This window comes from Podarcis liolepis (assembly GCF_965112155.1).
Source record: "Podarcis liolepis genome assembly, chromosome: 10".
In the NCBI taxonomy this organism is placed as follows: domain Eukaryota; kingdom Metazoa; phylum Chordata; class Lepidosauria; order Squamata; family Lacertidae; genus Podarcis; species Podarcis liolepis.
This window is the reverse complement of record NC_139562.1, coordinates 44,492,720-44,517,932: the sequence shown is the minus strand read 5'-3', so window position 1 is coordinate 44,517,932 and position 25,213 is coordinate 44,492,720. Positions and strand designations below refer to the sequence as shown.

Sequence of the window (25,213 nt, the reverse complement as noted above, 5' to 3'; positions counted from 1 at the left end):
ATTGCACCAGACAGTTCCCATTCAAACAGGGCAAGTTGTGAAGTTTGATTGGATTCTTCTGTTTTCAGTTCAGCCACTTCTGTGAACATCAAATCTTCTGGGAAACTAGGAAAGCCACATTTGATCTTATATTTTATTTCAAGTGCTTCTTTTTTTAAAAAAAATCAACAACAGAAACTTAAGGCAGTCGACTGTGAACATTTGAAAAAAAAGGCACAGTTAAAGCCCAAACTTAAAGAGGAACAGTCAGTCTGAATCTGTGGGGCCTACTTATGGTGTAATCAAATATTGCTTAGGGCACTTAGAAATTGCATTGCAATTTCCTGTTGCTCCTTAATAGAAAAGGCTAAAAACATCAGATAAGAACAACGTTGTCTTGCAGTAGGAAGCCCCTCAAGGTTATATGAAATTATGCCTGGGAGGGGGGAAAATCCCTCTACCTCCTATTCATACAAATAAAATGATCAGGTTTACACCAAGATGTATCCTCAGATTATTCATTAGCATAGTTCCTTTATTGAGAGATTCACAAAGCAATTTTCTTTTTCTTTTTGCTTAGCTACATCCAGTTCTCAGCATCTGCAATCTGTTTCAAGGAAACGGTAATAGCGTAGCAATACAGCTTTTGGTGTTTTGTTTTTTTGTTCAGATTCTCATTTTCTAATGCAAAATTTTCACTCATAATAAGGAGGATTGATAGCACATTCACCCACCCACCATTCCTGCTTCGACTTTGCAAATACATAAAACTGGATTGCGCTCAGAACCTTCTTGTTCTGCTGCAAGCGCTGGCAGCATTTAAAAGGAAAAAATAAGCTCACTTTCCAGACTTTCCTACGCCATCATAATGCACTCAAAGGATGCAATTGGATTGCAGGAGATATTATGACCTGCAATTGCTCTCATGAGTTCAAGAACCAGGAGCACTAGTAAAGTCAGGATCTAAAGGTCAGGTTTCCTTGGCAAAACCCACTCAAAGAAATGGGATCTGTAAAATAACGATTGCTGATCTGGTGGCGGGAGGGGAGAAGGGATATCTTAGGCAGCCATATTCTTTATAATAACTGGTCCCCATGCTTTGAACTCTTTCCTCCCACCCCGTTTCCCTCACATGCCATGTATTCTTAGAATGTAAACCTGAGAGCAGAGATTCCTGGATTTTTGTAAGCCACCCTAGCAAGATTGAGTAAATGGTTGAAATAAGTATAATTTTATTTAAAACATTGTTCCACCCTTTCCCCAAGGCATCCTTCACTGATCTTACCCCATTTTTCTCTCTCCTGATAATAACCTTATGAGCAGTACTATTTTTCTAGAAAAACAGGTGCCAGTACTCACCATGATCACCTCCCTTATTCTCTTCTCACCTGAGAGGTAACAGAACTGAGCTCCATCGAGCCCTGAGCTCCATCGAGCCCTGCCTATGAGGTACGCTGGCATGAGATAGAGCAGCTGGCCCAGGTCAGGGGCATAGGAAATGGGTTGCAGGGGTTGCGGTCTACCCTGGGTGTCACCCTGACGAGGGGGGTGACAAAATGGCGGGTGGCACTCGTCACGGCGGGGCCTGCAGCACACACAAGCCACGCGTCTCAGTGCCTGCAGGCTCCGCGCTATCCGCCCGCTGCCTCCCCCCCTCCCAGTTGTAGGTCAGCTGAGGCCCCGTTGCACGCCCTGTCCCTATGAGTGCCGCACATCCTGTATGGGAGCCACACGCCCCATCCTTATGGGCACTGTGTGCCCTGTGGCGCCCATAGGGTTGGGGCGCATGACACCCATAGGGGCAGCACGGGGCGGCATGGGACAGCATGGGATGCCGAGCGCCCCGTTCTGTCCCTGTGGGCACTGCACCTCCCGCCCCTATGGGCAGTTCGCCCTGCCCCTGGGCACACTGCCCCAGGTGCCTGAGAGGCTTCCTCCGCCGCTGGCCCAAGTCACCAGCTGCAGATCTGAACCATTATTTGAGTAGGTGTGTTAATATTGTAAACCTGCCTCAGTGGCACTTTGGGTGATCAAATGGTGGTGCAACCGGGGGTTAATAAATGAATAAATATAATGGATTCAGATAAAGACCACCTGAGAGAACACAGGAGAAGCCCTACTATCAAAGCCTTCACTGAGATTTTCAAAAAGCAAAACTGGGTGGGGAAGCTGTGACCACCACAACCCCTGGGAGTTGTTGGATTCCAGCTCCCATCAGCCCCAGCCAGTATGGCCAATGGTCAAGCTTGATGGAAGTTGTAGTCCCAAAAAAACCTCTGAAGGCCGCCAGTTCCTCAACCCTGACATAACCTCATTTTTTTGAAGGTGACTAATGCACAGGGGAGCGTCTTTGCGTATTAGTGTTCCTGAAAAGGTCAGCAAAATGACAAAAAATGTTCTTGAAAGTTCAAAGCAAAAAAAGGGGGGGGAGCAAAAGCAGCAAGAAAACAAAGAGGAAAAGTGCACGGCAATAAATGCAAATCATTCAAAAAATGTTTTGAGAGAGGAATGACTCTCTGCGGGGAAGAACATTCAGATTCTTAAACCCAAATCTCTCCTAACCGCTCGCTGGCCCACAGCTTTCCTGGAACACGGGAGAACCCCAACTGTCAAGGCTTCCCCAAAGACATTCCTGAGGGAAATTTATTTGCGAATGATTATTCAGTTTGGCAGTTGACTCTCCTCTCCATAATTGTGCACTGAAATGCTTCTCTGCCCACCCCAACGAGGCAATACTATAAGTAGAAAGTCCTCAGATATCCTCACAGAAGGGCTTGTACTCTAAATAGAGGCTAACCGGGTGCTTAATTCACACTGTTGTGCTCCAGCCATTGCTGCCCATATGGCTCTCCGTCAGGCCGGCACTCGCAGGAGAGCAGCCTTTGCTCTGCACAAATGCATTAAGTAGAGGAAGTCAGGACTCTCACTAGGCAGCTAATGGAGATTTAATAGGGCAGTTATGTAAGAATGACCAACTGCAAATGTGCTTAATTCAGGCTTCAGGTATTTATGTAAAAAAAAAAAAAGCCCCAAACCCCCACACAGTAGAAGAATTCAGGCCAAATTGAGGGAGCTTTCACATTCTGTTCTACACATGTGGGGTTGCCATATAATTCATGCAAATTGCAACACATTTTCCTTTTAAAAAGCAGCTGCTGCTATGTTTATGGTAGCTGTGTTAAGCGTGCGCCTGCCTCCCACCTGCAAGGCTCAGCTTTATCCATATGTGGGAAAAGAAAGGAAGTTTGGCAATTCTTTTGGTCTTTGCTGATCTGGTGCTTTGGATGCAACTCCCATCAATCTCAGTCAGCATGGATGGCCAAGGCTGATGGGAGTTGTAGTCCAAAACATCTGGAAGACACAAGGTTGGATTTCCCACCTTATTTTCATTGACACTGGTGCTGTATCTCTAACAACTACACAGAAGAGGGGCAGATGTCCTCGTCACTGCATCTCCTCAGCGGCATTTCTTATAGCCTCCATATATTGCTAGGTTTCAACTCCCATAAGCCCACTCAGTGTGCCCGGTGGTCAGGGATGACCACTGTTGCTCCTCTCTTGGAAATGTGATTGTTTGTCCTATATATGCTGTCTCTAGTACACCCAGGGCAACCAATGGCAAAAAAGCTTTGTCTTGAGTTGGTGGTCCTCAACATTTTTTCGTTTTACACTAGGAAAGTTTGTAAATTCAAATTCATTCATCATTTTGCTCTTCATTTCCTAGCAAGCCTTCAGGGCTTCTTATACTTCATCACCTTCTATGTAGAACAGGTTATAGCTAGGTTTGTCTATTTTATAGACAATAAAGCAGATGTTCCCAAGGTATCCTACAGCATCGGAACGGTTTTGGTTTTGTTGAGGAACATTCAATCACACTCCACCCCTAACTTCTAAAACATACATGGTCTCTGCCTTTTGTGCCACCAGCAGCCTAAAAACCAACAACAGGCTATACCAGGAGTAGATAACACATTGCCCCCAAAGTGTGGTGAGCTACAACTCTCATTATCCCCACCAACTGTCTGTGTCAGCTTGGACTGATGGGAGTTGGACTTCAATTACACCTGGATGGACAAAGGTTCCTCACCCCTGGAGTAGATGGTTCTCAGCTATTAGAGTGAGAAAACTTACCACAGTTATCACATTAGCTGCTGGAATAGGCAGATTTTCCACTTCCTGGTCCTCATCACCAGTCATAGCTAATAGGTTGAGGGACGGTTCGTACGCTGGCTTAACTATGACAGCAGGGTGCAGCTTGCTTATTTTTCCATGGGAAGATAAGTGGGAATTGTGCCCATAATCCTTCCGATCACTTGTATCCAAACTTTTCTCGACACTTTGCACATGGTGGTAAATGAATATTGGCTTCCTGCTCATTCTCTGATGAATTGCCAAGAAGTGATCATTGTCTCCTGAAAAGCATCCTGTTAAAAAAAAGAAGAAGAGGAAGATAAGTCATTATTTCCCCTTACTATTTCTTGATTTAGGATGATTTAAAACAAAAACAGAAACAAGACTCTTTCGAAAAGGAAAATAAAGAGAGTTATTTTTTGGTTATGCCCATTTCCTTACCATCTTGAAGTAATGAACCGTATTGGGAAAATGTAGAGAAATACATTTGAATGTGGTATGCTGCGTGCCTGAAATGTTTTGTGGGGCTGTATTTGTTGCCATTGTCATTTAAACGCTCACACTACAGCTCATAAGAAACCTTATTCTTCACTTTTTGCAAATTTGTTACATTTGCCACCATATGCACTATGTGCACACTGCCTAAATCTTTGACTGGATTTGCTAAGCTCTTCCCCATCTATATGACAAGATGCATTTTTTAAAATAAAAAATCCACTTTACATACATGATGCTCTCTTCAAAATATGTTCCCAACAGCTGCGGTTAAGGAAGAGGTTTGCTCCTATCTCTGATGTAATTAAAGTAATTTGTACCTTGTCTGTCGATTAAGGGGGAAACAATTATTGTTGATTAAAAACAGCCCCACACTCTTGTCTCCAGATATCAGATTTCATGGAGAGAACAAAACCAGATGGGGACTGGGAATTTAAAAAGCAAGGCAGGCCTCCCACCTGACAGTATTAGGCTCAGAGAAGGATGGATATATGGTACATCTTGTTGGAAGTGGAGGGGAAGTCAAAGGCATCGAGCTCTTGGGTTTGAGCTTTGTGAGCATCAGAAGATTTTCCAGGTCTGTCTTATTACAAGGAATTTATGCAGAAATGTAATGTAGAAGTCATGTAGCCCTTGGCAAGGAGCTATACTGCCCCCCCATCCCTTGTGCCCTTGGCAAGAAGATGTTGGCTGCCCAGATCAACGGAGCATCCCAGGGAATGTGTAGGCATGTGGGCTCCTAGCCACTCTGAGCCAAAGTGGGGAAGTGCAATTTTTGTGCCCCCCTGCGCCTGCACCCATGCTGGGGGCTAACCTAGCCAACCCCTAGGTATGTCCCTGTAGACACAAGATTGGAAAGGATTTAACCCATCCAATATCATGTATGTGTTTTGCCAGATTTTACATTCAACATCTAAAGGGCATTTTTACATTAGAAATGGCTTTTAATCCAGGAAGTGTCACTGGTAAATACTGTTAAGAAAAATATCTCTGTTCCAGTTTCTTTAGCATTTCACTGAAGGTAGACATTTACTGTATTGGTTTAGAGGCACGGGAAGTGCAAAAAACTTTATTGTATTTTTAATACCAATGATGCTTCAAACAAACCCCATGGACACATTTATTTAGGAGCATAATACTCCCAAAGAGTGGGCTATGAAATCTGGGTGAAACTAATCCAGATTGCCTGTAATAATGGGGAAATCCAAGAATGTTATTAAACACAGTTCCCCAATCGGGTTGGCAATTGATTTGTGGAAGTGGATGCACCAATGGCAAATTTCATTAGGTGTTACATTCCAGATGACACTGGGAGTTATGGAGTACCTCATATCAGTCTGAAAAATCAAGGAAAGAAGGATCTAAGACCATAAACATAAGAAGAGCCCTGCTGGATCAGAACAAAAGCCTATCTAGTCTGGTACCCTGTTCTCAGGGTGGTCAACACAGTACCTATTTTGAAGCCTGTAAACAGGACCTGAGTGCAACTGTACTCCACTTGCGATTCCAAGCAACAGGTATGCAAGATGCATGATGCCTCCAACAGCAGAGACAGAACAGAGCCATCATGAATAGGGACCACCGACGACCAGAGATGATGGAAGTTGTAATCCAACAACATCTGGGTGGCACAAGTTATTTTTAGCTCTTCGTCCGGGTTTCCCACACTTGGCTCTCCAGCTGTTTTTGGACTACAACTCCCATCATCCCTAGCTAGCAGGACCAGTGGCCAGGGAACTGTAGTCCAAAAACAGCTGGAGATCCACGTTTGGGAAACCCTGCTCTACACTGTGAAACAGCCCTGGTCGTACATCCGCATCAGCACATAAGAAGAACCTGTTGAATCGTGCCAATGGGGTTCATCTATCTCAGCATCCTGTTCTCACAGTGGCCACCCTGATGTCTACAGGAAGCCCAAAACCAGGACCTGAGGACAACCTGAGGATTTGCAGCAACTGGCCTTTGGAAACCTACCGCTTCTGACAGTGGAGGCAGAACACAGCCACAGCAGGGGAGACAGAAGGATTGCAAAGGACTGTGAGTAGATTAACACAAAAGGTAGTCAGTGTGGTGCCCTCCTGATGGGGTGCCCTCCCATCACCCAGTGACTATGATTGCTGGGGCTGATAGGGGGTGGAGTTAAGCAACCTCCAAATGGTATCATATTGGTGGCATAACAGGATGGGGTGGATGGTTTTTTTTGGCAATATTTTACTTTGCATATCAGCATAGACCTGTCCTTGAAAAATACATCTCTAAATAGCGATGGGATCTCTAATAACCGTCATGGTATTTATGATATCAGGTGAAGAGTCAGAGAACTAACAGGCTGTCGCAGCTCGGGGGATATAATCTTATGGTCTTTACCATCAGACATCAAATAACCCTGTGAGTTTGCTACATCAAAAAGTAACATGAGACAGAGCAATATGAACTTGCAGAAAGATCCTGCAATCTGTGACTAATTAAAATCAGGATCTTACACCTACGATTTCAGTTTATAACCCCAAAATTGTATCTTCTTGAAAGGAGTGTACGGCCATATCAGTTGCATACTCATTTAAATGTACAGAATCCAAGAACTGCCAAGGAATCCTGGGATACTGAGTCTGGCTCAGGAGCTGAGAATACTTTGTTAGAGAGCCCAACCATTCCTTGCATATCTGCAATTCCCAGAATTCCCTGGGGGGGGGAATGTCTCTGACACCAGCCCATAGTACAGAGATGCTCTGTGTGTGTGTTGAAGAAGGAATTGGCATGTCTGTAGTGCTTGGCTAGTGGCTTGTGCGCATAGTATTTAACCAGTTATATTGGGAGCAGAAGACCTTGGGTTGATGTAATTGTATCAGTACAAGATTTCCCAAGTATATCGTGACGATCCTGAAAAGGTTACAAGATTATCCCGTAAATATTCAATTGTTTCATATCTTCCTGCTTTCAGTAAAAGACAAAAGTCCATACTGTACCGTCAACTTCAGATATGGGACTGAAAGGAAACAAGCAATGTAGCTTACCAGTTATTTTGTCTTTTATTCTGGATAATGAGAGGATAAGGATTTGATTACTCAACATAATTCGGAAACAAACTACACCAGGAGAGCAATTTTTGCAGTCTTTGAAGTTTTTTTTTTTTAATCATTGATCAAAATATGTTTCATAAGCAACTTTTTGAGCCAGCATCCACTCTTTGAAAATATGAGCAACCCCATTGTTGTAAGTGGCCTTTAAGGGCTTGAATCAAAGTCAAATGAAGTCAGTGGGAAGTCTCCCTTTGATATTAGTGGTCTTTGGATCCGGTCGTATCGGTGAGATCAGAATTTGGCCTCAGAACGGCAACCCACACAAAAATCTCCCGCTTCATGAAAGGACTTGACTAATCGCTGAATGTTGCCTACACTTTAAAAAGCACAAAACATGCTCATAACCGTCTGGCTTGCACTGAGGACGCAGAGTGAATGGAAGCTGTTAAGGCTTGCTTAATGTGATTCCTGTTTGTCATTATTAAGTGTGCGTGGAAAAAAAACAAAGCAACAGAGCAGACTTTTGACTCTCAGTGTATCAGTCTATGCTGGTGCGTGACAGAAACACAGCGTCGTGCTCCAATGCCATGAGGGATGGTCCCTCAGGGCAACACAAAACTTCCTGTGGAAAACTAGCACGGAAAAGAGGGAGCCTCAGCTATTCTGTGCATGGGGAGTTTAAGAGGTTTTGTACAGGGCAGAACCAGCTCCAGGAGTTGGTGGACCCATGACCCAAGCAAGTTCACTGTGTGTCCCTTTAACCTAGAAGAGGCACAGCATTCTTTCATTCTCTCTCCAGTCCTCTTTGATGGGCACTGAAGCTAGTTTGTGACCCTTTTGGGCTTGGGAGCCCTAGCAATAGTCTCATCTTGCTACCCTCTTGGGCTGGCTATCTAGGGCGGGCTCCCTCTCCTATCCCTTTACCTTTACTTTAGGGTGGAGTACAAATCTGAGAAGCTAAGAATTCTAAAAGAAAGGAACTCCTGAAATCTTTCCTCTATGTTTGTTACAGGAGACTCTATGTTTGTTACAGGAGTATACAGGGGGAAGGTGCTTCGAAACAAACATAGAGGAAAGATTTCAGGAGTTCCTTTCTTTTAGAATTCTTAGCTTCTCAGATTTGCACTCCACCCTAAAGTAAAGGTAAAGGGACCCCTGACCATTAGGTCCAGTCGTGACCGACTCTGGGGTTGCGACGCTCATCTCGCTTTATTAGCTGAGGGAGCTGGTATACAGCTTCCGGGTCATATGGCCAGCATAACTAAGCCGCTTTTGGCGAACCAGAGCAGCGCACGGAAATGCCATTTACCTTCCCGCCGGAGCGGTACCTATTTATCTACTTGCATTTTGACGTGCTTTCAAACTGCTAGGTGGGCAGGAGCATGGACCGAGCAACAGGAGCTCACCCCGTTGTGGGGATTTGAACCACCGACCTTCTGATCGGCAAGTCCTAGGCTCTGTGGTTTAACCCATAGCGCCACCCACGTCCCGTACTCCACCCTAGCCCGGGCAAAAGTAAAACTAGATATGAAGCTAAATGCATCCCTTGTTGCTGTGTCCTTAAAACAAGAAGAAGCAGAAAGCAGGGGTGGATTTTATTGGGAATATGAATCACATGGAAAAGAGTATAACCAGGGCTTTATTTCCAGCCAGAACTCACCAGAACCGAGTTTTGGCACCTCTCATGTGCCGTTATAAGAAAAGAAGGGAGGTGTTCATGGTGAGTTCCAACACCTCTTTTACTAGAAAAATAGCACCCTCCACTGCAGACTCTATTAGCTCTAGGAAGGAAGCTCTGTTTAGGCAAATTTTGATATTTCCCTATTTTAAGAACACATTATATGGGAAGAGGTCAGAATTATTAGACAATTTCAGACAAGTTTTTACGGTAAAAAACACTTTTGACTTGTCTTAATTTTCGGTTGCTGGGTGGAGGAGGAATCATGTGAATTCAGTAACACAAAAGGACAACTGAACATTATCATTCTCCATGTGTATGAGATCATATGTTAACACTCTCACATGCCCAGACTTCAAGAATATTAAGTCTCCTGCTGTAGACTGAATTGCAGTCTGTCACTTCACTTTGATGGAAAAGGCAAAATAAAACAGAGTTAAATAGCCAGAAAGTAGTTCAGTAACCTAAGAGAGGGGGAAAGGATGGATGGATAGATGGAAGACCACGTGCAGTAGCAGCATCTGAACTTTGGTAAGTGATGGACAAGGCTGAGTATAGCAGAGTTAGTAGTGAGAAAAAAAATCAGTAACCTGAGAGAGGGGGAAAGGATAGATGGATGGATGGCCAGTGCAATTGCAGCATCTGAACTTTAGAACTGTGATGTAAAAATAAAGGAAGTTGAAGTTCCATGGAAGAAGAAAAAAAAAAAACCCCCAAGAACTATACAGAGTTTCTGGATGCTCAAGGAGATTCCAAAACTCAGATCTTGCAAACAGATGCAGTGGGACAGTTATGCAAGTGAGTGCTTTTCTAGTTGTGTTCAGGTGACATTTAATTCTGTGCTTTTGTAGAAAGAGAACCAGACAACAGGTTTGCAACTATGTGAGCAAGCCAGGAAAAACAAAAAAAGAAACCTGTAACGAAACAAAAAAACCAACAAAAAAATCAAGCCAAGAGTGATTGACATTTATATATATTTCAGTAGCCATTAGATATTAGATTCAGGCTTGCAGTCTAGGCACCAAACAGGCAGGTGTTCACATCAAAGAAATCCGAGTTGACACCTGTCAAGATAATTATACATAAGCATAACAATGCACCGACACTACCTCTATAGCAGCGTTAACCTCTGGAAACATACACAGCCCATTTCAGCTGCCTAATATTCCAGGTCCTTGAGCAGCTACAAAAGGCCATCAGTTAATATTTATAGCATAATTTGTTTCCCACAGAAATAATTCTTCCAGAAATGGAATTCTTCTTCCAGACTCCCAACATTCTCTCCCTTTGTTGCAAAAGTGGTCAGTTCTATTTTTAGAACAGTAATCATTTTGAGTCAGTGCCATGAAAACGTAGAGCCAACCAACATTTTTGGATCCCTTTGTTATACTTCCCCGGTATCTTGGAAGGACTGATGTTTTCACCTCCCAGCTCAAGCCTGCCCCAAAGGGGAACAAATATTTAGTGTTGGCGCTAAGGGGCTTTCAGCTTAATTTCCCCCTGTCCCCCCCCCCCCGAAGAAACCATATTGAAGTATCTTGGCAATTCTGCTCATGCCATTTTGTCATTTTAGAGCAGGGCTTCCCAGCTGTTTTTGGACTACAACTCCCATCATCCCTAGCTAGCAGGACCAGCAACCAGGGATGATGGGAACTGTAGTCCAAAAGCAGCTGGAGACCCAAGTTTGGGAAACCCTGTTTTAGAGCAAGCAATGAAAATGGATACTTTGAAAAACAATCTACACCACGACTCTGACATGGTGGGAATGTGGATTGATGAAACTGTGTGTTTTGCTTGTACAGAAGGGGTGGGCAACATTTTTCAGTCTGAACGCCATGTCACTACCCCATCACTTCTGGGCAACCTTTTGAATGCTGCTTGCTGGTGGTGTGGAGGTCAGAGGCAGAAGTGGGTGAAGCAACAAATACGACGTTTAGCTTTGTACACTAGGCTAGTTTTTGCACACATTCAAACACACCGTACCTTCAATCCAGACACACAAGAGGCATTATCAGAGTTAAAATCCTGGAGCTGTAGAATTGGAAGGACCCCCAAGAATCTTGTAGTCCAACCCCCTGTAATGCAGGAATATTTTTGCCCAAAACGAGGCTTGAACCCACAACCCTCAGATTAAGAGTCCCATGCTCTACCAACTGAGCCAGAGCATCAAGGAAGCATTTTAGCCAGGCAAAAGCACTTGGATCAGTGATAGATGTGGCCTAGGGAGAAAGGCCAGACAGAGAGGCCTAAATTGTCACATTCAGCTCCCAGGATGAAGGTTTCCCACCCTTGGGGTAATATGACTGCTTCATCACTCACTATTCAGTGAGCATCCAGGTTTTTCATTCAGCTAACTTTCAGTAGCTTCACAACATTAAATACAGGTTGACTTGGGAATTACAGTCAGGGTGAAGAATCGCACAATCCTTTCATCACACCTCACCCCACATTCCCACTGGGACAATTTGGTCATATGAATTTTGACCTCGCAGGGATGGATTATTCCTCTTAGTGAGAGGCAACGACACATGGTATCTGCCATTCTGTTGGCGTGAATAAAATCCAGTGAATTATAATTAGTCATCTTAATGGCAGGTTATTTCACTTTTATCCTCTGGTAATTATCTTGGGTCTATGGGGATGTTCAGGAATGGAAACCTACTTCACACCCGAGTTTCCCAACCTTGAGGACTTTCTTTTTCAGAACCTACCATGCAGATAGGCTCTGAAAAATAGAAAAAATTCAGAACTTACCCCCTAATATGCTTTGTCTTTCTCTAAAATGAAAAAGAGAAAGAATTTCCTGTTTCCACATAAAATCCTTTTCATACAATCACCTGATCTCAGTGTAGTGATGGAAAAAGTTTGAGAGTATCGGCTCCTTTTGTGATTGGGTGTCATTCTAATTCAAAGTGGGTTTCTTTTGTTTACTGTTGAAAACTGAAAGAGATTTATTTTTCTTAAGGCAGCTTCTGTCCCTTATCACCACTGTCGCTTTCCTGGTTTCTTTTCTCAATCTAGATCTGACCTACCATTCAGACCTGTGTTTCAGGTATTTTTTATGCCCTCATTCCTCAACACACACACACACACACACACACACACACACACACACACACTATAGCTATCAATAAAATCCATTGGCTGCTCTGTATAGGTTTTGAATTGACCCGACATCCCACTTGCCACCTCTTCACAGCAGATGGTGCTTCCTACTGAGAGAACAGGCTGCCTCTTCTATCCTCCTATTCAATGCACTTAACAACGAAGACTACTCCTAATAAATCAGGACTGCGAGTTTTAATCAGATTAATCAACTGGACCATTAATTGACAGTTGGAGGCAAATCTAACGAGTGAGAACTCGTGACAGAGTTGTTAATCTTTCGGTGGCTATTTTTGTCCTAGTGTCCTACTGCAATAAGGAAGAAAAAATAAAAATCTTTACGATGCCATCTCCTCCTAACAAGGAGTACTAACTTTTGTTTCTGAAACTACAGGTTCCCATGCCCTTTTTTCTTCAACAGTGGAAAAAAAGACAACTGGTGGGGCAGCTGAGTGGGGCTACTTTCCTCTCCCACCTTTCAAACACCGTTCAACACCAGGAGGAGGAAGGGGGCTACTTATAGCTCCTTCTATAAGAAAGGAGGTTGGCAGGTGCAGGCATGGCAGTGGAACCATTTCAGTGCTCCTGCAGCTGTGTCCGCACCATGCCAGGCTCACTGCTGCCTTTCCCCTCCCTCCCAAATTGGCCGCAATTTTATAGGAGCATACAGTTTCCATGTTAAACACTTGAAAAGCATGGACCTGTGGCCAACTTCCTTATTGCTGTCTTTATGCAGAGTGTGTTCCAGTGTATATCTTACACGAGGCATGAGGCGAAGCATGTTTACTCAGAAGAAAGTCCAACCGAGTTCAACTGACCATGCCAGTTTGCATAAGATTGCGTCTGTAGTTTCCTACACACACTGCAAGGAATGTCACTGTTGTTACCACTGAACAGCTTTAGAGGACTGATGCTCCAAACTCTCCCAGTCAGGGTTCAAATCCAGATTCCTCATCTTTCAAGCCTTCTCTCACATCCCTAGATCACACTGATTCTCATGAAGACAACCAAACTACTACCATATTTACGTGAATCTAACGCACCATCAAATCTAATGCATACCTCAGTTTTCAAAACCTTGAAACCAAAAAAGTATTTGCTGGCGCCATCAAATCTAATGTGTGCCCTAATTTTTGTGATGTAATTTGGCCAAAAAAAAAAAAAAAGTGTGTTACATTTGAGTAAATACAGTACATCTAACCCCGACTTCTGTTGTACTCAGCCCCACCACATAACTTGTATTCTTAAACTCTACACAGAAAGTGTGCACGCATCCAGCTTTGGACTATTATGGACTTGGGTTTGGAAATTCATAGATTTCAACCGACTTCAAAGAAGAGATTCTGTGCTTCATGGTGATGTTGTTCTCTATATTCCTTAAGCATCCCATGTACCTGTTTAACCATTCCAGCTACCATTTTTAATCTTACAAGTATGAGTCAGCCACGATTGGACCTAATGGTCAGGGGTCCCTTTACCCTTTACCTTTATGTGTGCACTGATGATAATCATTATCACATCACCTGTTCCACATGTGGGGAAGCTTTGGGCCTCTAGATGTTGCTGAACTACTGTTCCCATCATCCCAGGCCATTTTCCATGTTTGTTGGGGGTGGGGGTAATGGGAGTTACAGTTCAGCAATATCTACAGGGCCAAAAGTTCTGTTCACCTGGCCTACTCTTATGGTTTACAACAGGGGCTGGAAACCTGTGACCCTCCACATGTTGCTAGACTGCAACTCCCATAATCCCTGAGCATTTTTACCATGCCTGCTGGGAGCTGGAGTCTATCAGCATTCAGAGAGCCACAGGTCTTCCATCCCTAGTTAAAACGAGACATGGATAGAAGTAGTCATTTATTTACAGTGTTTTGATTCAATCTTAAGAAGATCAGGGAGCCTAACCATTAAAGCAATCAATTAAAACAACGGTCACCAATAGCAAAATATACCGAGTAAATTAAAAGCATTAAAAAAAGAAGTTGTTCTTAAAAACCATAGAAACCCAGAGCCAGGAAGGGTAAAAAAAACAAAACAAAACCTATTATAATAATCGCTATTAATCCTAAATAAATACAAATACATCTTCAGTTGGTGCCAAAAAGATAAGAAACCTGGTGCCACTTGGAGGACTGAATTCCAAAGCCTACTTAGAGTTACGTCTGCTTGCAATATTTTGCTGATAATTGAAGGCAGAGGAAGCAGTGTGAGTATAAAGAGTGTGTTCTCCCCATCTCAAACCCCATAAGTAAACACACATATCTGATTCCATGGACAACTCTACTAAAAACTGCTTAGACAAATAGCTTGCTTTAATTATATCCCCTTTCCCAATTAAACAAACAAAAGCATAGAACATATTTACCCAAAGGATGCTTTCAAATGATGCTCAATGTCCAACTGAGTACAGAGCCATCTGGAGCTAGCATCCCTGGCATCTGTAATATCTGCTTAACAAATCCATCTCAAATGACCAGGAGGTCACATGCCAGTTGCGACAGACTCATTGCCTGCATTTCCCCTCCCCTAAATCCATTGCATCCAGAGCAAAGCTCTTCCTTGATTTTGCATATTTTAACATGCATTTAAAATATACTTTGTGAAATAATAAAATACTGTTCGGTACACTTTTAAGCGAAAATCTGACAGCCTAGAAGTCACTGAGAATAAATCACCCATATGTGTTTAGCTCATGACCAAGGCAGCATTTTAGGGCTCAAAACCAAAAAGGGCTTATTTGAGCTTCTGACCATAGAGATGTATTTCATGATCAACTTTTAGGTGAAGTGGAAATCTGATATTGTGGGCAATTGGATTTCTGTGGTACACTCATGTGAATTAAGAGTTGATGGATTGGTCCCTAATGCATTCACAATCCTGACTCACTCATACACAGAATATTGATTCATTTAATGTTGCGCAAAATTTGGACATTTTCCAGAAGGTGCCTTTTTTTCATCATCCTTGAGAATCCATTGAACTGAATGGATAATCTCACTTTAAAAGGAATGAATTTGGGATTATTTTCATGCATCCAAGGCTGCGTTCATGTGTTAGATATTCCGGAGCGTCTACCTTCTGCATTAACCACACTTGTTTTTGAATATAAATTTATTTTTTGCTTGTTCTTCACATGGCATTAAGTAAAATCAATGAAGCTATCAGAAGTACCTTTTACTCCTATATGTACCATCCCATTAAAGGTAAAGGTAAGGGGACCCCTGACCATTAGGTCCAGTTGTGACCAACTCTGGGGTGGCGGCGCTCATCTCGCTTTATTGGCTGAGGGAGCTGGCATACTGCTTCCAGGTCATGTGGCCAGCATGACTAAGCCGCTTCTGGCAAACCAGAGCAGCACACGGAAATGCCATTTACCTTCCCGCCGGAGCGGTACCTATTTATCTACTTGCACTTTGATGTGCTTTCAAACTGCTAGGTTGGCAGGAGCAGGGACCGAGCAATGGGAGCTCACCCCGTAGTGGGGATTCGAACCACCGACCTTCTGATCGGCAAGTCCTAGGCTTTGTGGTTTAACCCACAGCGTCACCCCCATCCCATTAGCAATGTACAAAGCTGCCTTATACTGAATCAGACCATTGGTCCATCTACTTGAGTGCTGTCCACACTGACTGGGAGCAGCTTTCTCAAGTTTCATGTACAATGGGAAGATATCTCCAAATATATCCCAGTTCATCACTCTTCTCAGTTGACAGATAAAGATCTCCTTAGGATCATACTAAGATCTGCAGGACACGTGGAACCCAGGCCTCCTCAATCTCAGTCTCAAATCTCTGTCTGCTGGATTACAGCGGTGCTGACAGGCTATGGTCTGAAGACACATAAAGCTAGCACCTTGCTGATGCTAATCAGGTCTGGGTTTGGGTCAATGCCCTGATAGGCAACTGCTGAGGAACCGTGATTTTCACAACAGAACAAAGGCAGGATAGAAATGTCAGGAAATCAATCAATATGACTTGCACCATGCAGTGCTCATTTGATTGCTTTACCATGTGCATAAAGGCAGATTTCAACGTGCCACTGCACTGGTTTCCAACAGGGGTATGGTGGCAGCATAATAAAATATAGGTGTGCTTTGAAACAACAACAACAATCATGCAACCACTCCATCACATTTCTAAAGTGAGATTGAGTCCACTCAGCCCATATATTACCACACAAGTCCGGGATTGGTCAGAATCTTCTCTACCGATATTCTTCCATCCTACAGATTTGAAGATATTTTTCAATGTAATAACACATACAGTGGTACCTCGGGTTACATACGCTTCAGGTTACAGACTCTGCTAACCCAGAAATAGTGCTTCAGGTTAAGAACTTTGCTTCAGGATAAGAACAGAAATTGTGCTCCGGCAGCGCGGCGGCAGCAGGAGGCCCCATTAGCTAAAGTGGTGCTTCAGGTTAAGAACAGTTTCAGGTTAAGAACGGACCTCCGGAACGAATTAAGTACTTAACCCGAGGTACCACTGTACACACACACACCCCTCTCAATGCAGAACCACCAAGCTATTTCACATGCACACACCCTAACTAGCTTCTTCTGAAACAAAGCAAAAAATAACTTTGTAATATGTCTGCTGAGCTTTCACATAGAAAAAAAGATAATCGTCTACATCCTCCTAGCATAGATTACGTCCTAATAAAATTTCAGCAGGGAACCTTCTGCAGCAGAACAAATTTAAGGGATAATGGCTGGAAAGTGTTTAAATTAATTAATGCCGTGAAGCAGAATTCTAAACACGTTTCAAAGCAGAGTCGGCTACGCTCATTCTAAATATTCTTTTCATATGCATAGTAGACTTGCAATGTACATAGCAGCGCAAGTCCTCCTTCCCCCTAAAATAATTCTGCACATGGAAATTGCATTCCCGTAGAATGTAGTTGGATCACACTGAGCAGTCCACCTCCATGGTGACAAGCTCTTCTCTCAAGATAATACATTATGTTCCTCTCTGCTTCAGTTTAGGCAGAGCTCCTGGAGCATGGCATGTAGGCAATATGAAGATCAGCCTTCATCAAGCAGGAGCTCTCCAGGCATTGTTGGACTACAACTCCCATCAGGCCCCAGCCAGCATGGCCAACAGTTGAGGATGGTGGGAGCTGGAGTCCTGCAACATCTGGAAGGCACCAGGATGATAAAGACTCAGGGATGGTGAACCTGCGCCTCACAAACACCTTGATGTTTCTGGACTCCTGTCATTTCTGATTATGTTTGCTGGGGTCAAGAGGAATTGGAGTCCAATAACATTTGGAGAACCATAGATTCCCCATCCCTGCTTTAGTTAAACCAGAAAGGGTCAGTAGAGCATATGCCAGGCATAGGCAAACTTGCCCCCCAGATGTTTTGGGACTACAACTCCCATCATCCCTAGCTAATAGGACCAGTGGTCAGGGGGTGATGGGAGTTGTAGTCCCAAAACACCTGGAGGGCTGAGTTTGCCTATGCCTGGCATATGCTCTATTGCGTGGGGACTCCCTGGTCCTGAATGGGGTAACTGTGCCCCTGAAGGACCAGGTGTGCAGCCTGGCAGTCATTTTAGACTCATTGCTGTCCATGGATGCACAGGTCAATTCTGTGTCTACCAGATCCATCTGGTACGCTGAGACCCTACCTGCCCACAGTCAGTCTCTCCAGAGTGGTACATGCTCTAGTTAGCTCCCGCTTGGACTACTGCAATGCGCTCTACATGGGGCTACCTTTGAAGGTGACTCAGAAACTACAACTAATCCAGAATGTGGCAGCTAGACTGGTGACTGGGGGCGGCCGCCGAGACCATATAACACCGGTCTTGAAAGACCTACATTGGCTCCCAGTACGTTTCCGAGCACAATTCAAAGTGTTGGTGCTGACCTTTAAAGCCCTAAACGGCCTCGGTCCAGTATACCTGAAGAAGCGTCTCCACCCCCTGGACACTGAGGTCCTTCTCTGAGGGTCTCCTGGTAGTTCTCTCACTGCGAGAAGTGAAGTTACAGGGAACCACACAGAGGGCCTTCTCAATAGTGGTACCCTCCTTGCAGAACACCCTCTCTTCAGATGTCAAGGAAATAAAGACCTACACAACTTTTAGAAGACATCTGAAGGCAGCCCTGTATCAGGAAGCTTTTAATATTTGACGATTTACCATGTTTTTATACGTACTGTGAGCTGCCCAGAGTGGCTGGGGAAACCCAGGCAGATGAGCAGGGTATAAATAATAAAATTATTATGATTATTAAAAGCTCACAGATTCAATCCATCCATTTCCTGGTAATGCTGGAAAGACTGCTTTCTGAAAGCCAAGATGGTAACTTTCAGACAGTACCAACCACCCTGAGCCAGATGAACCACTGGCTTGAATCCATATAAGGTGGTTTCCTATGTTCCAAACCTATCTGAGCCTACTTGGGTTTTTAGATCTTCAGCAGACACTTTTCTCTGTCCTGTCACCCTCACCACACATTTGGTGAGGATATATGAGAGAGTCTTGTCGAGGGCTGCTCCCAGATTTTGAAACTCCCTTCCATGGGAGTCCAGGCTGGCCCCCTCTCTGGTTTTCTTTCACCAGCAAGCAATGACTTTTTTGTTTAGAAGGGTCTTCGGCCATTAACTGGCTGTTGTGACAAGATCCTTTAATGGTGGGTGTTGTACATTTTCTTCTCCTCTTGTGCTTTTGGATGCTTTTAACTTGTTTTGATTCAGCGTTGGTTTTAATATGCAAAATTTCCTAACTGTTCTATGCATGTTCTTAGCTGCATCTGTTTTTTATTCTTGTTGTGATCTGCCTTGGGTCCTGCACCGATTAAAATATAGGATATAAAATAAAGTAAACCAAAACAAATCGTTGTTGGCTAGTGCTGTGCTGAAACCCGTCCACCCAATTTCTAAAAGTTATCTTCACCTGTGAAAGAGCCTTCTGTTTTTCTACCTCACTTGGAGGTTGGGTGCAGTATTGAGCTTGCTTTATTCATGTGAGGTCAATGTGGGTAGTGTGGGTTTTTTTCCATCCCATGAAACATTTCTTCAGGGCTCTGCAGCCTGTTCTTCCTGTTCTCGGGAGGAAAATAACTCAAGGGAGGAGTTCTCATGATGTATTCCCCTGGGTTTTGATTGAAGCATGGGAAGTAGGGAGGGTGGCTGCTGAGCCCCTAAGATCGGTTCACTCACTGGTTTTGCTTTTAAGGGAAGTGCTTCCTTTATTTATTTCTGTGCTGATTTCTATAAAAGCAAACCGACTAAACAACAACAACAATGCACAGCTGTCAGGCACATGGTGGGCAGGGTCCTTGAACTTATGAAAAACCAATGCTAGGACAACAGAGTTTTCAGGTAGCATGGCCATCCAAGGAAAGGTCATAGCCCAGTCAGTGGCAGACAATCTGCTTCTCATGCAAAAGGACCCAGGTTCAATCCCTGTCTGAAACTCTGAAGAACTGCTGTCAGTCAGTGTCGACAATTCTGAGCCAGATGGACCAACAGCCTGGCTTCAAAGAAGGCAGCTTCCTCTGTTCCAAGTGTGCAGAACACTGGATTTGTAGAATGAAAGGACACTCACAAGCATCCTTTGGCCATGCCAGAGGTACGGTAAGTCCTGAATTCCACTCATGAGACTTTTACAGAAATTTGTGGTAGAATGGCTGAAAAATTCAGGATAATTTGTCAGCATAGCATTCTTGTTGAGAGCTTTAATGTGACCTGATAGATTTGTTTTAGAGGCTTACATAAAGATCTTCTGAATCAATCATCTCCTAGTGGTGGTAACCAAGTTCTGATGCTGAACAAAACTACCCAAAACCTTCCCCAAATGTCCAGGATCCAGTAAAGGACAGGGACAGATCTGCCCTATAGATCTGATTCAATAGCTGCAATCCAGCAGTTACGCAGCTTATGCCAATTCATTTTAATGAGCTGAATTGCACTCATAGCCTTTAAATAAATACTCTAATGTAAATAAATACTCCAAGGTAGGTGTTTAGCACAATACTTTATATATCTACCAGTTTTAGATATCATTACTGCCTTCCTTAAGATGTCTCCTAAAAACTGTTATTCAAACATGCCTTTACAATGTGAATTTCTTTTTACCAACCGGTATTTATTTATATATTTTACTGGTGCTTTTATTGATCTTACTGTATTTTTGTATGCTGTATATCACCTTGCTGCCTTTTACTAAACCAACAAACCTATGTGGCATTCTTTTTATTAACCTGTAGGCCTTGTCAGTGCAAGCCTTTCACTTACATAGGACATCCTCCACACCCAGTCAATGGGATAAGATGTGCTCTAAAGACGCTGTACAGCCTAAATGTTTTTTAAGTCTGCTTAACTTTTTGGTGGGCAGCGCTGTGGCCGGGCCTAGGGCCTTGCAGTGATCCAGCTGGGGGCGGAGATCAATGCAGGGGCGGGGTCCCACCCATCCCACCCATGGGCGGGACCCCACCAGCCAATCAGCACTGGAGGGAGGCGTGGCCAAAGGAGATTTAAACCGCGGCACAGCTGGGGGCCATCCTCACGCGCCCAAAGCACAGTGACTTCGTTTCAATCAGCTTTCTTCTATTGCTGTTGCAATAAACCAAACTATATGGTTCTTGGATCTCTCCCATACAACAACAACAACAACAGGAATCAAACTTCTGGCCAATGGCATCCTGGAGCTCAGCTAATCAAAGCCCACAAACCTATTTTCCTTCCTAGCTTAGTGAATGCTAGAGATTTTTTAAATGTGTTGCTTATTGTTAACACTGAAAATGTCTCCGCTTGCACCACAGAATGGGAGCCATACTGAGAACCAGAGATGTTTCAGCCACATCTCACAGAGGGATATAATGAGAGACTTACAGCCGCACTAAGTGCAATGCAGCTGATGGCTATAGATGGAAACCACCATGTATAATTCATAACTGTAGTCCGTGATTAGATGAATTTCACAATCTTGTTGGCCAGATTCCTCTTTTGCTGTATGCAAGAGATACAGGAATCATAGTTAGGTGTATCACAAGAGCAATATGGGGAAGGCCATCAAAATTTGTGTGCATAATATCAAGCCATGCATCAGGGAGGTACAGTTTTAGGCGGCACGTGAGGGCTCTCCAGAGTGAAAATTACTCCATTAAAAATAATAATCCTCTCACTTAGAAAACCAGAATGTCTTGGAGAAGGCTAAGCTAGAACTCTTCCCTGACACCAAGTATTTTATGTGCAAAGTTGTTGTTGTTGTTGTTGTTGTTTTTAATAGAGAAGCATTATGAAGCAGTGCTGCTTAGACACAGGCTTACTTCCACCATGAGAACTAAAAGACACAGGTTCATAGAACTGGAAGGGACTGCAAGGGTCATGTAGTCTAACCCTCTGCAATGCATGGGGCTTGAACCCATGACCTTGAAATTAAGAGTCTCATGCTCTACCAACTGAGCTATCCTTTGCCTAGTGGGTTGTGATCCTAAACTCATTTACTTGTGGCTTACTCCAGCTAGATGGCTTATAGGGCATGACCTTAAGCACAAGACTACATTCTTAAGAATATTGAGTCATGAAATAAGATTCAAATGAAATAATGGGTTTCCATTGGAATGGGCTGCACATATGCAATCCTAAGCAAATCGAATGGCTCCTCAATTGTTATGCCTACACACTCAAAGTACGTAGATGTGCTTGTCCATGAGGAGGTGCGACTGCCCATTCAGCAGACCACCAAAAAGGGCAACCTATGTTCCTATAAGCAGAACCTATCCACCTGATGTAAAGTTCCTGACGGTGGGGAGAATCTACAGCTGAACACACACAGGCTCTCCTTTCCTATAGTCCAGGCATGTCCAACTCCGAAGAGACTGATCTACTCCCACAAAAAAAAGTGGCAGTGATCTACCTACCCTCTTCTGGATTGAGCTTCAGGGGTCTTAAAATTTTATTTAAAAATAAAGGACAATAGTCAGCTAAGTTTTACTCAGAGTAGACCCACTAAAATTAATAGACTTAGCTTAGTCATATGCTGTCATTTCAATGGGTCTACTCCAAGTAAACTTTAAGTGACTACTATCCAAACACATGCAGACATGCAAGTTTAGACTGTCCCAGCCATGGCAGAAGATCAGTTGAGGGGCATAAAAAGGGCCTTTTTCTGTAGCCACACTTAAACTCTAGAAGTATTTGCCCTGTGAGGCTCAGTTGGCAGCTTCTCTTATGCCATAGGGCAAAATCCATTTCCTTTGGTAGGCTTTAGGTTTATCTGATCCACAATTTGTATTATCTGCTGCACCAGTCTCTGTTTCCACTATATTGTAGCTCTGAAATATTTTGCATTTTATAGTTGGTTTTAGGGTGCAACGTTGCAGTCCCCAAGAGTACATCCCAGGGGCCAGAGGTTATTGTGGAGAGAAAGGTCCACCTGTGAAGATGGAGGTCCACAGGTGGAAGCCCTCCAGGGGCAAACCATCCATACGAATGCAGAGCTACAGAGAGCGCTCAGGGCTTTAAGGGTTCTCACTGAACAGTCTTATAATATATATTCAGATGTAAGTTTCACGGTTGTCCAGTGGAACTTACTCCCAGGTAAGTACGGTAGATACAGGGTTGCAGCCTCATAGCCTCCATCATCCAACACTAACTAGATACAATTAGAGATTATAAAAATGTTGCATTAAACTAGCAGGAGTGAGAGAAGGTACATCATTCCAGTATTAGACAGATGACTCAAAACTGCAATCCTAAAAGAGTTATTCCCATTGAATGCAACAGTATTTGCTTCTGAAAAGGCATGTAAAAGAGTTACATGCTTAAACACCTGAGTTTTATGCAATACCTGAGTTTTATGCAACAAAATGTGACCAGCTGGGGGAGGGATGCTCAACTCCAAATCAGTGTGAGCCTGTGATTAGTGAGGTATTGAGTCCGCAAGATTTTTCTTTCTTCGATTTTTCCAAACAAACCCCTCGGGCAACTAACATCTCCCCACCACACCACCACTACCAAACTGTAGCTATGTAAGACCACTCAGACAAACTGGGAGTGAAGCTCCTTAGCAAACGACATCCATTTTCATTGCAGGAAGAACTTAACAGCAATGTTTGCTGAAATGAGGTGATGATGTGGTTCTATTAACAGAGAGTTATCTTTAAGTAATGGTCCTTCTGTTTAAAATGAGGACATTGCACTTTAAATGACGGGGATCAGTAGCCCAAGACGACTGCGATATTCTTTGAACCATCTTTCTCTTTCTGTGCAGAAATTCAAGCATATAATAACTAGTCTAAAACCGATGGCCAAGATTGAAAAGGGGGCTGTAATGCTTTAATTGCAGCGTTTCCCCGAAGGCGGCAAAGCTTTTGCTAGGTAAGCAGAGAGGGGATTTATTATCCCCGCTGTACGGCTATTGCACAAGAGAGAGCTGTCGCAGCAGGATTTCACCTTTCCTAAAATGCTACTTCCACATCCCAGCACGCATTTAAAGCGCAGCCTCCATCATGCTACAATAATGACTTGTGCGATTTCCCCCTGGAAACAAAAAAGAAAAGAAAAGAAAGAAACGTGCACAGGCATAAACCTCTAGTCCTTCGATCTCTTGTTACCTGGAAGGGCAGCCGCTGAGCGTTTGCAATGCTGTGTTGTTTTGAATTACCGTATTTCTTATTAACAGAGCTCAGAACAGCGGGGACCATATGATTGCAAGATGTAGAATTGTCTGGCCCGGTTCCCCGCTGCTTCGCATTTCTAGGTATTTCGGCTTGTCGCTGACCCTGGTGCTGAAACCCGAAAACATGCACTGTACACAGACGGACAGAGGCGCCCACACCAGACAACACCGACAGAAAACAGCCCCACCCGCTCCCCCCAAACTGCTCCTGTCTGTTCAGAAAGCAGACACTTTTCCCGAACAAAAGAGGGATCTTCAGCTTTCGAGAGAAGCAGCTCCGGGCTGCTGGGGGAGAGCTGGAGGCGAATCTAGCCCAGATTACGGCGGGGCTAAAACACGTCGCCGGAGCTGCAAACCAGATGGTCTGCCTCTACTAAAGCGAACAAGCTATTGCTCCAAATCAACCCTTTGGAACGCGCAAAAGCAAATGACCCACAAAAACGCGCAGATGAACAGCGGGGAGGATCCAACACCTCTTTGTTCGTTTTTCATCCCCAAAAGCCTTCGTGGGACGCCAATAAAGGATGGTGGCCCCGCACCTAAGGAGGGGGACCACCCAACAGGTGGTTTAATGGCCCCGATTCTCCCTCCCTGTCTCCCTCTCAACGTGCCCGGGCGCTCAGAGAGACCCCTTCCAACCCTCCTAGCCCAAGCCTCGGCTGCTCTGCACGCCATCCTAGCACGGCCAGATTGGGTCCTCTTGCGTGTTTACCTGCAGCCTGGAGCTGGAGCAAGAGGCACGCCACGGGCAGGCAGGCTGCTGTCGTCCACATGGTGCGCGCCTGCGGCTGGGAGATCGCCGATCTCCGCCTCGCTCGCTCTGGCCGCGCTCGGGGTTTTGCTTCCCATCAGGTTTTCCTCCTTCCTGGTTAATGAGCACGCTGGGGGAAACGGCGCGTGCGCAGCTGCAGCGAGCCGAGCGACGGCCCCTTGGCCGGCCGAGCCAGCTGCCGGCGGAAGGGGCTGCCCGGAGGGGCGCTTAGATGATGGCAGGCAGGCATCCAAGTGGACAGGCTCGGGGAGCTGGGAGGAGAGGGGGCATCCCTGGGTCTGGATAGGCAGTTGAGGACGGGGAAGAAGGAGCAATATAAGAGCCTAGAGACCAGCTCTCTCAGTCAGCTGCCACAGCTGGTCAGAATTGGAAGGTACCGCGAGGGTCATCCAGCCCAACCCCCTGCA

General features: G+C 44.3%; 1 protein-coding gene across 2 annotated transcripts in view; it reads right to left on the bottom strand.

Moving 5' to 3' along the window:
- The window catches only part of PTPRR (protein tyrosine phosphatase receptor type R), a 113,970-nt gene extending 89,048 nt beyond the window's left edge, over window positions 1-24,922 (bottom strand). Inside the window, exons 1-2 of one of the 2 annotated variants that reach the window (XM_083463532.1) lie at window positions 24,747-24,922; window positions 4,111-4,403 (exon numbers count right to left, since the gene is read on the bottom strand). In XM_083463532.1, the coding sequence (XP_083319658.1) occupies window positions 4,111-4,403; window positions 24,747-24,807 (354 nt within the window). In that variant the 5' untranslated portion in view covers window positions 24,808-24,922. Of the gene's footprint in view, window positions 1-4,110; window positions 4,404-14,772; window positions 14,879-24,746 lie in introns of those variants that run through there. The other variant, XM_083463533.1, reaches the window with a different exon arrangement.
- Window positions 24,923-25,213: the final 291 nt, after the last annotated feature.